Below are 13,745 nucleotides of genomic sequence, written 5' to 3' on the forward strand. Positions count from 1 at the left end.
CGGCTTTTGGCCATTGGCAACCTACTTATTGGGAATTTATTCTTGGTTACATTACTGGTAAAATTAAGGGCTGTCCTCTCATTTCTGGCTTACTTGCTGATTGGAAGCTTGTCCTTTCAAATTTAAAATGGAATGGTCGTGACTCCTTACAAGGCAACTCTCTCCACGCTGAGAGCATCCATTGGTCCAAAGCATTTTCAGTTCCCCTGGCGATGCAAGAACCTCGGCGTTCATATTTTCTCCACTCAAAGGGTGTTACCTCTGTGGGAGATGTCATCCATCCTGATGGCTCCCCTCTTTCTTTTCCACAGGCTGCTGCACATTATGGCTTGGGACCTCACTATCGTCGTCTTTGGCGTGATATAATTCAGATGCTTCAGCCTTTTTTGCCGATTCCACTGTTGGAAATTCGAGATCGCCTACAGGATTGGACTATCTCCTCTTTTGATTCTTCATGCCATCCCTTGAGGCTATCTGATATTACAGTTGCTGGTCTGTATAAACATTTGTTGCCATTGCCTTGGGTTTCTGAACGGGCAAATCTCTTCTGGCATATGCATCGGTCGTCTTTGTGGTGGAAAAGACGATTGCGATCTCTTTGGCATTCGAAGCTTCCTCTTCGACAACAGCTTTTTTTGTGGTGCGTTCTTTTGGCTGTTATTCCCTCAGGACAGATTCTGGCACGCAGACATATATCCTCATCCACTTGCCATAGATGCTCTGCTTCCAGGGAGACAGTCATTCATATTTTCTGGAGCTGTCCTTCTTCTCGTCAGTTTTTTCTTCCTATCATCCAGCTTCTGCGGGCTAGATTTCCAAATATGAAATTTGGAAAGTTTTTCTGGCTATTTGGTCTTCATTTGCCCAGACCAGAATTCACTCTTTTCTTCTCATGGGTGCGCTACTGGGCTTTATGGACACTATGGAAAGTTCGCAACCATGGAGTTTTCGGTGATGCGGCTTTTTCTGCTTTTTCTTTCTTTCGGTACTCCCTGCATCAATCTTTCTTCGATTGCATGCAGGTTGACCAAATAGATCATGATGTATATTTGTCTTATATTGACATCTTCAGTTGATGTACTTTGAGACTATCTACTTTGGATAGTCATCTTGTAAATCTAATATACTTATGATTCCAAAAAAAAAAAAGTGTGTGTGTGCGCGCGCGCGCGCGTGTGCATGCATGCATGCATGTATGTATTTACGTATGTGTATTACTTTCTTGTTTACTTTTATATTTATATTTATATTTGCAGCTCTAACAATCATCACATAGTCAAACTTAAAAATTATGAAATATGCATGCCTGTCATGCACTCGTTTCATAATGTCTTTGAATTGTTTGTCAACTGCATTAAATGCCTTGCTTTCGTTTGGAAGCTGCCTTTGAATGTCCGGAGCACAAAAGATACACTCAAGATACATCCATTGTTTCTGGCACTCAAGCCACTCGTCAAGGACACGCCCAAAATGCTTCAATTGATTCTCTAGTTTCTCCACCTCCGCCCTTATTCCAGCAACATACCTAATCAAACAAACATGTAGCAACTGAATACAAGATAGAAGCATACAATGTCATATTAGCTTATATTTACACACACACACACACACACACATTTTATTTTATTTTTGTGAAAACCACTGTTTCGTTATAAATGCAATGTATATTCATAGTTGCCCCAACATGGAGCAGCTACTACGGAAAACTAGAAACAGTGATAAAACACTTCCAACTAGACCGTGGAAAGGTCTCCAAGAAAGTGGGCATCTTCGAGAGACTGGAGCAAGGAGAATCTGAAAAAGGCGAAGACATCCACCGAAGTGTGCCCAAACAATTGAGTGTTGCAGGCATAGCATAAACTCTATAAGGCCCAATAACGGCACCACGAAAAAAAGAGAGCATAATTGGGGGTAGAGGGATATCTACCAAAAAGCCAAAAGTGCCTGCCAAAAGAAAGGATGTGAAACCGGGCATGGAGAAGAGTTGTCAAACGAGCCAGGAAATCTCGAGCAGTAGGACAAGCCCAGAGAAGATGCAGGACCGTCTCGCGCAGATGCGAACAATCAGGGAAAATCGAGGAGACAATACGTCGAGCAGCCAGAAGGACACCCATTTGAAGGGCCCCCACCAAACATCGCCACAGAAAGACCTGCTACTTGAGGGAAAGCTTACTTTTCTATATACGATGAAGACATGTTTTTTACCAACCAAGCGGCCTATCCAAATGCCAGAAAGGATTGCCATGCACCTGAATCCATGGTTGTGGAAGAAGAAGACAATTGGCATTTTTGGCAGAAAGATTGGCAAAAGAGAAAGTGGAATAACGTGGTAGCCTCCGATCAACTGTGCAATCCAGCAGTGGAAGAGGAGAAAACAAGTGAGACACCAGTTGGAAAGGCTGTAGCAACTCAGTGATAGCATGCCATATAGGCTAGTGACGCATCCAGAGATGCAACTGTGTCCGGGCCTGAGAAAGGCAAACAAGTGAGAAAGCATAAGTGTCGAGGGTTGACACTATTCCAAGAAAGTAGGCAAGAGCATGGCCTTGCGAGCAAGCACATGAACATGTATGTTGAGGATGTTCAAGCCCCCATGCATCTTTGGCGTGCAAACATAATTGCATTTGAAAAGACGCACCACCTTACGATCAGTTTCGGTACGCCAAAGATATTCTATCGCTCTGGACATAAACTGGTAAATGTCTAAAGAGGACCTGTTGGAAATAAGTGCTCACTAGGAGTACTTTTTGTCTTGGTCATCTCAGTGTATGCCACGTGGCACTCAGGGATTTATCCCGTATGCACTCATGCTCAGCTCTTGTACTTTCCCCTATATATTCAAGGGGTCACATCAATGGAATTATCTCAGTTTTGCTTCATCCCTCTTGCACTTTTCCCATGTTCTAGTTTTGTGTGATACCATGCTAGATTTCTAACATGGTATCAGAGCCATGTAGATTCCTCTTCTCCTCAGCCCTTTAGTCTAGATCTAGCCATAGATTTTCTCTAGGTCTAGCTTCCTTTTTAGCTTTGTCCCATCGGGGGTCTTAGACCCAGCTCTGCAGCGTTCTTTTTGGTCTTCTTTTTACTACTGCTGCTGAAGTCTCATCAATCGCCAGCACCGCGGCCATCCCTGAGCCCAATGGCGTCGTTACCTCTGCCGTAAGCTCCTGCGGCGCCGTCTCCGCCAGATACAGCATCGGACCCGCCAACTGTAGCAGGGTCCCCCAACCTTTCGTCGACGGCTTCTCCTAGCGCTACGCCATACCCACTTTCTTCATTATCGCAAGCGCACACGCCAAGCTCAATCAGAGGGCTCTCCTCTTCGTCTCTCTTCTGTGCCGAGTGCCACCGCTTCTGTTCAGCAAGCAGGCCGACCTGCTCTCTTTCCCTGGGGTCGTCTCCATTTTCTTCATTATTCTACAGCAGCAGGCCGCTTCTGTCGACACCTTTCTTGCTGCTGGTGCTGCAACAACAACTCGTTTTCAGTATGGGCAGCCCCCATTCTCTGTTCAAGATATATTCTCTACTGGTTGCTCCACTCCTATATCAAAACAAGGTATGAGTTGGTGCTCCTTTGCTTCTGACAGGCCCGTATGCCTCTCTCTCTGCAGCAACATTTCCTCTAAGAAATCTCTGTTTGCAGCTGTCCTTCTCTCGGGTTACCCCCTGGATAGCATGTCTGTGACATGGGCTTGAAAGGGTGGAAAACCTGAGGTAAAAACTAAAATGGATTTTTTTTTTTTCCGAGAAAAGATCCTTTCATTAGTTATGTAAAAAACGCCCGTAGGGCTACAAAAGAGATCTCTCCTGCTCCTAACAGAGAGAAGAGCAGTGAATACATCATGGCAGCCCGGGAGACTCTCCCTAGGTGCTGCAAAATACAAGCATCAGTCTAAAGAACTGAGCGGCTAAATCATACAATAGGGGGGGGGAAGAGCCAAACAGGTGGCCTGTAGTGCCAACGGGGGGATCCCGTGTGTAGGGTGTAGAACGGGCCGCAGCGCCAAGTGGTGTGAAAGGCCTGGCGCCGTAAGATCGCCTCATCCGAGTCTCCCCGGATGCAGTCGTACTGTCCTCGCAGGGTGTGGATCAACTCCTGCCAAATCCCCCGAACAGTCTCTACTGGTGGCTCTAATCTCCCCTCAAAGGCCGTAAAGCACCGGGCCCTCCAGGTGAACCAGATGGTGAGGCTGCTGAGGAGCTCCCATCGTAAATCCCTCTCCTGTGTCCAGCTGGCGGACGAGAAATCCGGTGCCGGAACCAGGCGAGGCTGGCCCCTAATAAATCTGATGGCCTGACTGCCCTGCTCCATCTCATAGCCCATAGCAGGCCCTGACGAAGTCGACCAAGCAGCGGCACCCCACGTAAACATACCCTCTGGAGAGAGGGGGGCCAGAATACGCAGCATCCGCAACCAAATCTGTTGTGCCTGAGGGCAGTCCCAAAGGCAATGTCTCTGTGTCTCCATAGGGTGGCCGCATCGGGCGCAGGCCGCCGCAAGACCGCTGTAAACAAGCCAAGTGCCAACTGCTGAGCCCCTGTGGGCGACCAGCCACTGAAAAGCCGAGATCCTGCGGGCCTGTCGACTAGCCCAGAGCCGAGCCCAGAAATCCTCCAGGAACTCCTGTGATAGTCCCTGCAATCGCCAATGCCCCGCTGCCGCTGGAGAAACCGTCCTCCTCGCCGTCAAAATATGCCGTCCCAGCCGAATAGTATACTGGAAAAAGGTGATCTCTGTGGCCTCAAGGGATGCATAAGGATCATGCCACTCGTACTCCCCGGGGTCCCACTGTAGCCGGGCCAAGGGGCGCGCTGCATATGCCCATATGCACCAATCCGGGAGCACGTCAGCAGGGTCGGGGTCAATATGCCACTTCCGAGAAGCGGCAGCCACTACCCGAATCCTCTGAAAGGTGCACTCTGCAACCAAAGGCGACTCCACCTCCACTCTCTGGAGTCTACCCTCATCCTGAATCTCATAATAGAGGCATCTGCCATCCTCAGTGCTAGCTCTAACAGCAATCAGGATCTCCAACTGTGTAAAGGCTCCCATCCACCGTGGGGCCACTGGCTCGAGAGGTGTGAACCACTCCTCTGTAAGTGCCTCCTGAATATCATCCCTCATAATCAACCCCCCTCTGAAGTGACTCAGCCTCTCCACCTGGGTCTCCTCTGGTAGACTGCAGAAAGCCTGCCAGTCTCCAAAACTACGAGCTGGGCCTGCCGCTAAAGGTCCCCAGGCTAGACGAGGCCGAGAACCCAGCATATGACCCTGCTCTGTACGAACCGCTGGGCTCCAGATGAGCGGCTGCCTGGCCCGCTCCTCAACACAAGAAGGAGGCCGCTGAGAGAGCCCCGGTCTCAGCAGCACTCAAAGCAAATCTGTCCTCCCATCCTCTACTGAGGCCTATCCTCCTCATCTCTATGAAGATCCAGCGAATCTCTGGTGCCCAAGTACCCCCTGCAGGAGGCGCCCGGGCCTGCAGTCGCTGCAAGAGGAGCTCTTTCCAAGGCTCAGCGCCTGGAAGCAACCCCCGAACAATAAGCTTCCCCAATAAGGCTCTACTCTGATCAACTGGATCTATAATGCCCAAACCGCCCTGAGCGCGCGGAAGTGTAATAACTGCCCATGCAACCTTTGCCCGAGCTGGCTGACCGTCCCGCCCAGACCACAGAAAGTTCCTGATCAGCCTCTGTACCTGGCTGATGCAAGAGCTCGAGAAAATCCAGCAAGACGTAATGTACCACATAGTCGCTAACAGCACCTGATTTGCCACCACCACCCTCCCAGCCAAGGATAGTCGAGCTGTACTCCAATACAATAGCTTCTTCCGAATGCTCAGAAGAAGCGGGGCAATCTGCTGCTCAGGTGACAAATCGAGGCCAATCTGGCATCCCAAATACCGCACTGCTGTGCCTGGAGGAATCCATCTAAAACCGGGGTCCGGGCTCCATGCCGGAGTGGGAGCACTACTGATCCAAAAGGCCACTGTCTTGCGCCAATTGATCAATGCTCCCGAAGCTGCACTAAAAACCTGGAGCGACTGCTCTGCCCGAATAAGATTGGCCTCTTGGCCATGCAAAAATAAGCCCGTGTCGTCTGCAAACTCAGCATCAAGCAAATCCTCCCCCCGGACTGGGAGCTGAAGTCCTCTCAAACCAACCTCCTCTGCCGTCAAATACATACTCATAGCCTCCGCAAAGAAGAGAAAAAGGAAAGGGGCGAGAGGACACCCCTGACGGACTGATCTGGTCAGCTCAAAACTCGGCCCCCGACCTCCTGCAATCAGCACCTGGCTGCGAGCTGTGGAATACAAAGCTGCCACCCCTCTGATCCATCCTGGCTCAAAGCCCAGGCGTAGCATAGTGCCCTCTAAGAATCCCCAATCAACTCTATCGTATGCCTTCTCAAAATCGAGAAGCATCACGACCAAGTCCTCGCCAAGAAACCTAGCTCGGGCCGTCGCCTCCCAGAAAGTAAAGATGTTGTCAAGGATACTGCGCTCCTTGACAAATCCTGTCTGAGTAGCATGAATCAACTCCCCCAGGAAGGGCTGGATCCTCAAACTCAAGGCCTTTGCTAAGACCTTGTAGACAGTATTGAGGATCGTAATAGGCCTCCAATGCCGAATGTCATCCGATACTCCCTCCCCCTTGGGGATAAGATAGATCAAGCCCTCTGAAAAGCTCTGCGGCATCACCCCAGTGTCCAAAACATGCTGAAAGCCCCTGCGGAGGCCTGGCCCCAAAAGGTCCCAATAGCGCATAAAAAAGGCCGGCGTCAGTCCGTCCTCCCCTGGGCAACTATGTCACGGCAGGACCCTCAAGGCCTCGGCAAGCTCAATCTCTGACAGAGGCGCACCTAGAACTGTGCGCATATGGTCTGTGACCCTCCTCTGCACATGGGCCCACACAGTCTGTCTGCACACATCTCGATCCTCAGTGGTTGGCTCCGCTGAAAGCAGGTCACTATAAAAAGCAGTGGCAATGGCTCTGATCTCCCCGAGCTCAGTAGCTATCGATCCATCCGGTCTACCAAGCTGGCGAACTCCTGCTCTCGCATGACGGGGTCCAGTGATCTCAAAAAACTCCCCAGTCACTCTATCACCAAGCTGCGTCCACTGAGAGGCCTGACGACGATAGTAAAACTCATGTCTCTGCTCCTCTACCTCTCTAACCTCCTGGCGTGCCTGGCTCAGCTGGGACGCCACCCACTCACATGCAGGCTGCTGCTCCTGAAGGCGCTGTAGCAAAGCAAGGCTGCGTCTCAGCCGTTGCTCCCGCTCGCGAATCTCTCCCAGTCGTGTCAAAGCTGCAGCATGTAGAAAAGAGCTAAGATCAATGAGTCCCTGGGCACACTGGCCCGCTGCATCCTGGTCAGAGCACTGACTATCATGCCAGATCCTCTCAATGTCCTCAGCGAGACTGGGATCTGCAAGTACCCTCTCTGGGATCCTCAACTGCAAGCTGGGCTCCCGTGTCCCCTCCTCCAATGTCAATATAACTGGCGCATGATCTGAAAATGAGGTGCCAGCAAGAATGCCGACGGAGCCCCCTCGCTCCCCTAACCAATCGCCCACATAAAAGCGATCAATCCGAGATAGATTAGTCCCTCCCTGCCGGCGATCCGACCGAGAGAAACTAAGACTGTCCTGAGACCGAGAGAAAGCCCCATGCTGCCATGCATCAGTGATCCTCAGTGACATGCAAAACCGGTCCCAAGCTGCAAGCTCCGTGCCATGCACTGTAACATGACTGCCTCCCACCCTATCTGCCGGGTCCTCGAGCATGTTGAAGTCTCCCCCAACACACCAATGTGCGGCCTCTGGCAATGTATCTGTAACCTGAGTCCAAAACTCTGCTCTGGCACTAGCGTGATTGGGCGCATAGATGTTGAGCACACCCAATAGCTCATCATGCATCCTCAGAATGACATACTGTGCTCTACCAGGCACAATGATACCTCGATCCACAATGGCCTGCCGCCATACATCTGCAATAACCATGCATACTCCTCCCTGTCCACCCAAAGGACCAAACCCTACAGACCAAAAAGTGTCCCATCTACCAGGCATCACCGAACCATATCTCCGGATCCTGCTCTCACCCAAGTGGTGCTCCTGCATCATCAAAATGTCAATGCTGCCACCAACCAGGCATCTCTGAAGCTCCTGCCTCAAGCAACCTCGATAGCGTATAAAGTGTGCTCCGCCAAGGCCCTGTACATTCCATGAGATGATCCTCATGGATGCCCTGCTGAGGTGGATGCTGTCTCAGCCGTACGGCGGGCCTTCGCAAGCGGCTTGGATGGAGAGTAGTCCCCATCCGAACGGCTGCGAATCTGCCCACCCGGTGTACTGCAAGAATCCCGGATCAGGCGCCAGTGGCTGTGGCCCATGGCGACTGCCTCCTGCTCTGACAGAGAAACCTCGTGTATACTCACATATCCAGGGTCGCGCGCCAAGTCTGCCACTATGCGCACGACCAAATGCCGAATCCCTGAGGTATCCACACTCCCGGGATCCAAGAAAAAATGAGCCAACTCCCAAAGTCGGCCTATCACATCAGTCACCTCCAGATCGCTCATGTGGTGAGAAAACTCAACTGCTTGAGTCTTCAAAGTGCTGAGAGCGAGCTCTAGAGTCCACTCCTGATCACAAGGTCCACATAGAGGGAACGAGAAGGCCACCGCTGAGTCTAGTGCCTCCTCCCCGCGGGCCGGAGGTATCACTACATGAACTCGAATGGGTGCTGGCTCATGGGGGCCCTCTGCTCCAAAAAGCCGTGTAAAGGTATAATCAAAGGCCTCCGAGCGCTGTCTAATGCCAAGGCGACTCAGCCAACTGCGGATAGATGAAATCCGTGAGGCCCTAATCGGCATAGGAATCAAGGAAGTAGAAAATGGACAACCAGGGATTTTACCTTGAAATTTACCAAGCACTACTTCCGATGGATCAACCAACAAACGACCATAAGCATTTGTGTGCATCCGACCACACAAAATTGCCAACATGATAGACCAAGGCTGTTCTTGTTGAAAAAAGGTTTTGAGCATAGTGATCTTTCTTGCCAGCACATGAAATTTGATGTTTATAATATTCAAACCACCATGCATTTTTGGCGAGCAAAGCATGTCCATTTTGAGCAACCTTAAAGCTTTTTTATGAAGCTTAGTTTTCCAAAAAATCTCCATGGCTTGAGACAAAAGAAGAAAGATCTCGAGATGACCAATGTAAGAGAGGAAGGTAGAATTGGACGTAAGCCAGAACAATGGACTGAACAATTCGAAGCCGTACATGTAATGGCCAAGTGGAGATCTTCCAATGTTCTAATTTGTCCTTAATTTTGTTTAGCACCCAAGATATTTGTTGTTTATTTCTGATTTTCCAGCCAATGGGATAGCCCTAGTGTCTTACTATGCTTTCCGGATAAATAATCTGGCCGGGCCACAGGATAGCATGCCAGTCACAATGCTTGAGAGGTAAGAGTTTTGATTTCTGAAAATTAATTTTTAAACCAGCTGCCAACCCAAAATTTGAAAGAGTATCCATCAATAGACGAAGCTCCAAAGGACTGTTCTTTGGCATGAAGAATGAATCATCTGCATAAGCCTGTGCAATGAAAGGCCGTGAACCAGAAATCTGAAGCCCCTCTAACTGTCTAGTATCAACCAGATGATCCATGTAAAGAAGCAAAGGATGCGAAGCAATAGCATAGAACAGAGCACTGAGAGGGCATCCCTGTCGAACTGATCGTTCTAGAGTCCAAGACTCAGACAAATGTTTCCCTATAAAGCATTGAGCAGTGGAATCTGAGTAAAGCCAATATATGACATTAACTAGCTTTGGCCCAAAACCAAGTTTAGACATGATTTGAGAAACATAATCCCAGTGCACCGGATCAAATGCCTTTGCCACATCCACCTGCATGACCAAGACATCTTGAGCAGAGTATTTTGCATATTCCATTGCAATGAGAGTATTGGAGATATTATCATGTATATGCCTTCTTGGAACAAAACCATATTGCCTGGGATGAAGTCCATCATGAAGGATATCCTTTATCCGGTGTACCAACATTTTAGCAATAAGTTTATATATAATAGGCATCAAATGAAGGAACATGGAAGCTACTGCTAAGCTAGATTAGAAAGCAGGAAGAACTGAGCAAGGCTAAGCTAAGGCGGAAAGAACACAAAGACAAGCATGATGAAGAAGCTAACTACTCAGACATAGACTCAAGTTCAGTTAGGCCACAAGATTGAGACTTGTGTTCATAAAAAGACTTGAGAGCTTGCTGGATGATCTATTCATGATAGAGACCTCACTTATATAGAAGTGAAGTACAAGTGTTACACTGACACCCAACTATATGGGATAATAGAAAGAGTGCCACATGGCAACTCACACACAAAGACTAGTTCCTAGTACACACTAGGACACCTTGACTTCATGTTCCAACACCCCCCCACGAAGGAAAGGTGAGTGATATCATGAGTTTATAAAAGATGCAGTTCCTTGATATACCCAACAAATCCCCCCTCAAGGAAATGCCTCATACTACAAGGATAAATCATAGGCTCATGGTCTCTCATGCCAGGGTCTCTGGTCAAGGATAAATCCACGGCTCTAGTCTCTCATGCAAGTTGGACATCCTTGGGTAGGTACAGAATATGGGATATACCAGGACAAACACACAAAATATAATAGATACCTCTGAGAGGTTCAAACAGATAAGACAAGATACCCTTGCATACTCATAGCGGTTGCAACAGGTTTACAAAAATCCTTTTTGGAAACATGATCCAGGCAGGGAACCCTAGAAACAGAAATCTTTATCATCTACCATATATGCTTTTTCATCACTTGTGTCCTCCACCATATTTGCTGAATTTTTCTTTGAGAAACAGTTACTTTCAGAGTGGCCATTCTTGCCACAAATCCCACATGGCTTGATGCGAAAACAATCTTTCTCATCATGATTGTTTTTGCCACAATGTCTACAAGCTTTAAAAGAAATCCTTTTGAACTTGGTTGCCAAAGCTTGTTCTCCCTCCACTTGGTGATCCTTTCGCTTCTCCCGCTTCCTTTCTTCTTCCTGCAATGCACTTATGATCCCTTCAAATGAAGGATCGGGACCATATTTCAGTGTCGTGACCAAGTTGTCATAATCTTCAGGCATGCTTTTGAGAAGCACTGCCATAGCATCATCTTCTGTCACCGGAGAGTGAACGGAAGCCAATTGATTCATTAGGCTTCGCATTTTGTTGATATGAGCATCCAAAGGTGCTCCAGGTTTTAGATCTAACTCAAAGAATTCAATCTTGAGTGACAACTTTGAATGCTTGCTACTTGCACCAAATAAGTGGTCAAGCACATTCCAAGCGTCAGCAGGGTTTTCAAGATCAGAGATGTGATGCAGATAATTGTCTCCAAGACCCAATGCAATGATTGCGAATGCTTGCTCGAGACGTTGAGGTTCCTTTTTCTTCTCCTTCTCGTTTGATGAAGAAGTTCCCTTGACCAGATTCCACAGATTGTGCTTCATCAAGTGGAACTTGATCTTCATTTGCCAGGTGTGGAATCCTTGGCCATTGAACTTCTCAATGGCAGCGTGAGGATTCATCATGATGAATCAATCTGAGAGATATCCCAACTCGAAATGAAGATTAGCAATACGCAGCTCCCATACACGCAGACAGTGAACTGAAAATGGCGGGCTGATTCATGGGAAGATGCTGAGGCAGATGGCTGGAAATGTGGCGCAGATTTTGGGGCAGAAATAGAGGGCAGATCTCAGGCAATGTGGCACATATGTGGGGCAGATTTCCAGTGGAGAATGGCGCAGATCTGGAGAAGAAAATGGCGCAGATCTGGGGCAGCTTATGGCTGGTAGAATGCAGGCAATGGCGGGCAGATTTGAGGCAAAGATGACGAGGCTAATGACGAGGCAAGGAGAAGAGAATCAGGGCAGCATCAAGGCTAGAAGGAGGAAGACGAGGCAACGTGACGACGAGGGTAGCGTGGCTCTGATACCACATGAAGGAACATGGAAGCTACTGCTAAGCTAGATTAGAAAGCAGGAAGAACTGAGCAAGGCTAAGCTAAGGCAGAAAGAACACAAAGACAAGCATGATGAAGAAGCTAACTACTCAGACATAGACTCAAGTTCAGTTAGGCCACAAGATTGAGACTTGTGTTCATAAAAAGACTTGAGAGCTTGCTGGATGATCTATTCATGATAGAGACCTCACTTATATAGAAGTGAAGTACAAGTGTTACACTGACACCCAACTATATGGGATAATAGAAAGAGTGCCACATGGCAACTCACACACAAAGACTAGTTCCTAGTACACACTAGGACACCTTGACTTCATGTTCCAACATCAAAGTGGTAGGCCTCCAGTCATCCATTGTCTTACACAGAGGTTTTTTGGGCAGAAACTTAACCAGACCATGCTTCCAAGTTGAGGGAAGATGTTGATGCTGCCAGGCTACATTAACGAGCTTTAAGATTGGACCCTTCAATTCAGCCCAGAAGGCTACAAAAAATTCAACCGTCAAACCATCCCAACCTGGGGATTTATGTTTACCCAAATGCTTGAGGGCTTCATCCAATTCTGTATCTGAAAAGGACATTTCCAGCATTGAAGCTTTTTGCAAAGAAACAATAGGAGAAACAAGCTCAATAAATCTGCTCCGAGCCAATGCAGCCTGAGATGTAGAAGAAGATGGTAGAGAAAAAAGAAGCCGAAAATGATCCAGACATTGTTTTTCTAGCTGCGATAAAGTCTGGGTCCAAAAACCATCCGGTTTCCTGACTCTCATGATAGATTGACTTTGTCTGTACGTGTGTAAGTTTCGAAAGAAAGATTTCGAGCAGCAGCCCTTATCTAGCATAGGTTTAACTCTAGCCCTTGTCTGCCATTTGGAAAGCTTGCGTTTATCATTAGCATTAATTATGGAAGAAGCACAAGACAATGAATTCTGTTCAGAAGCAGAAAGAGACCTTTGATGGCTAATCTGTACCAAGGACTGCTTGTATGATTTTGCCCATTGGATATGCTGTCTAGTTTCTGCCATGTACCATCTTCCATATTCCTTAATGACATTTTGAATACGATGTACAAAAGAGTTCCAAGCAAAATCCAGATCCTCCTGAGCATGAGATAACAATGGCTTACAAGCCAAGAACCTCAAAACGAGGAAAACCCACCAAAAAGACCATATACAAGGGAGACTACTAGAGTGTTCACTATGTTCAGTGTGAACATAGTTAAACATCTAAAAACAATCTGTAAAAAGAGCATACAGAGATGAGTCAATCTCATGAAGAGAGAGACAGTCATATAAAGATTGCTGAAGAGAGGAACGGAAGAATGAGTAAGCATCCAAATGAGGCCCAGCAAAAACTATCCTGTTGCGAGACTGCCAGGTAGTCCATAAAGCCCAGTAGCGAACCCAATCAAAGAAGACTTTATAGGATCTAAGGGGTGAAGGGAGAAGACCGAAGATCCAAAAGTATTTCCCAAAGGGTGCCTGTCGGAAGCGGGTTCTCAAACGTGCAGCAATCCGATCCAATAAAGTCCTGGCCAGAGGACAACTCCACAAAAGATGAAAGACTGTCTCTTGAGAGAAGCGCCACAACTATGACAAGTTGAAGGTGCCAAAAGTCGCCTAGCCAAGAAAAGGCCGACTGGCAAGACTCCAATCAAGCATCTCCATAAAAAAAGTCTACTT

At 47.9% G+C, this 13,745-nt stretch overlaps 1 protein-coding gene across 1 annotated transcript in view; it reads right to left on the reverse strand.

The window, feature by feature from the left end:
• Positions 1–480: 480 nt before the first annotated feature.
• Positions 481–13,745, reverse strand: part of LOC147628464 (uncharacterized) — a 121,433-nt gene continuing 108,168 nt past the window's right edge. Inside the window, exons 11-12 of the mRNA XM_086813052.1 lie at positions 1,219–1,525; positions 481–654 (exon numbers count right to left, since the gene is read on the reverse strand). Coding sequence (XP_086669178.1) covers positions 481–654; positions 1,219–1,525 — 481 coding nt within the window. The remainder of the gene's footprint in view (positions 655–1,218; positions 1,526–13,745) is intronic.

This window comes from Cibotium barometz, chromosome 19, assembly GCF_041138505.1.
Source record: "Cibotium barometz isolate CiBa-2024 chromosome 19, ASM4113850v1, whole genome shotgun sequence".
In the NCBI taxonomy this organism is placed as follows: domain Eukaryota; kingdom Viridiplantae; phylum Streptophyta; class Polypodiopsida; order Cyatheales; family Cibotiaceae; genus Cibotium; species Cibotium barometz.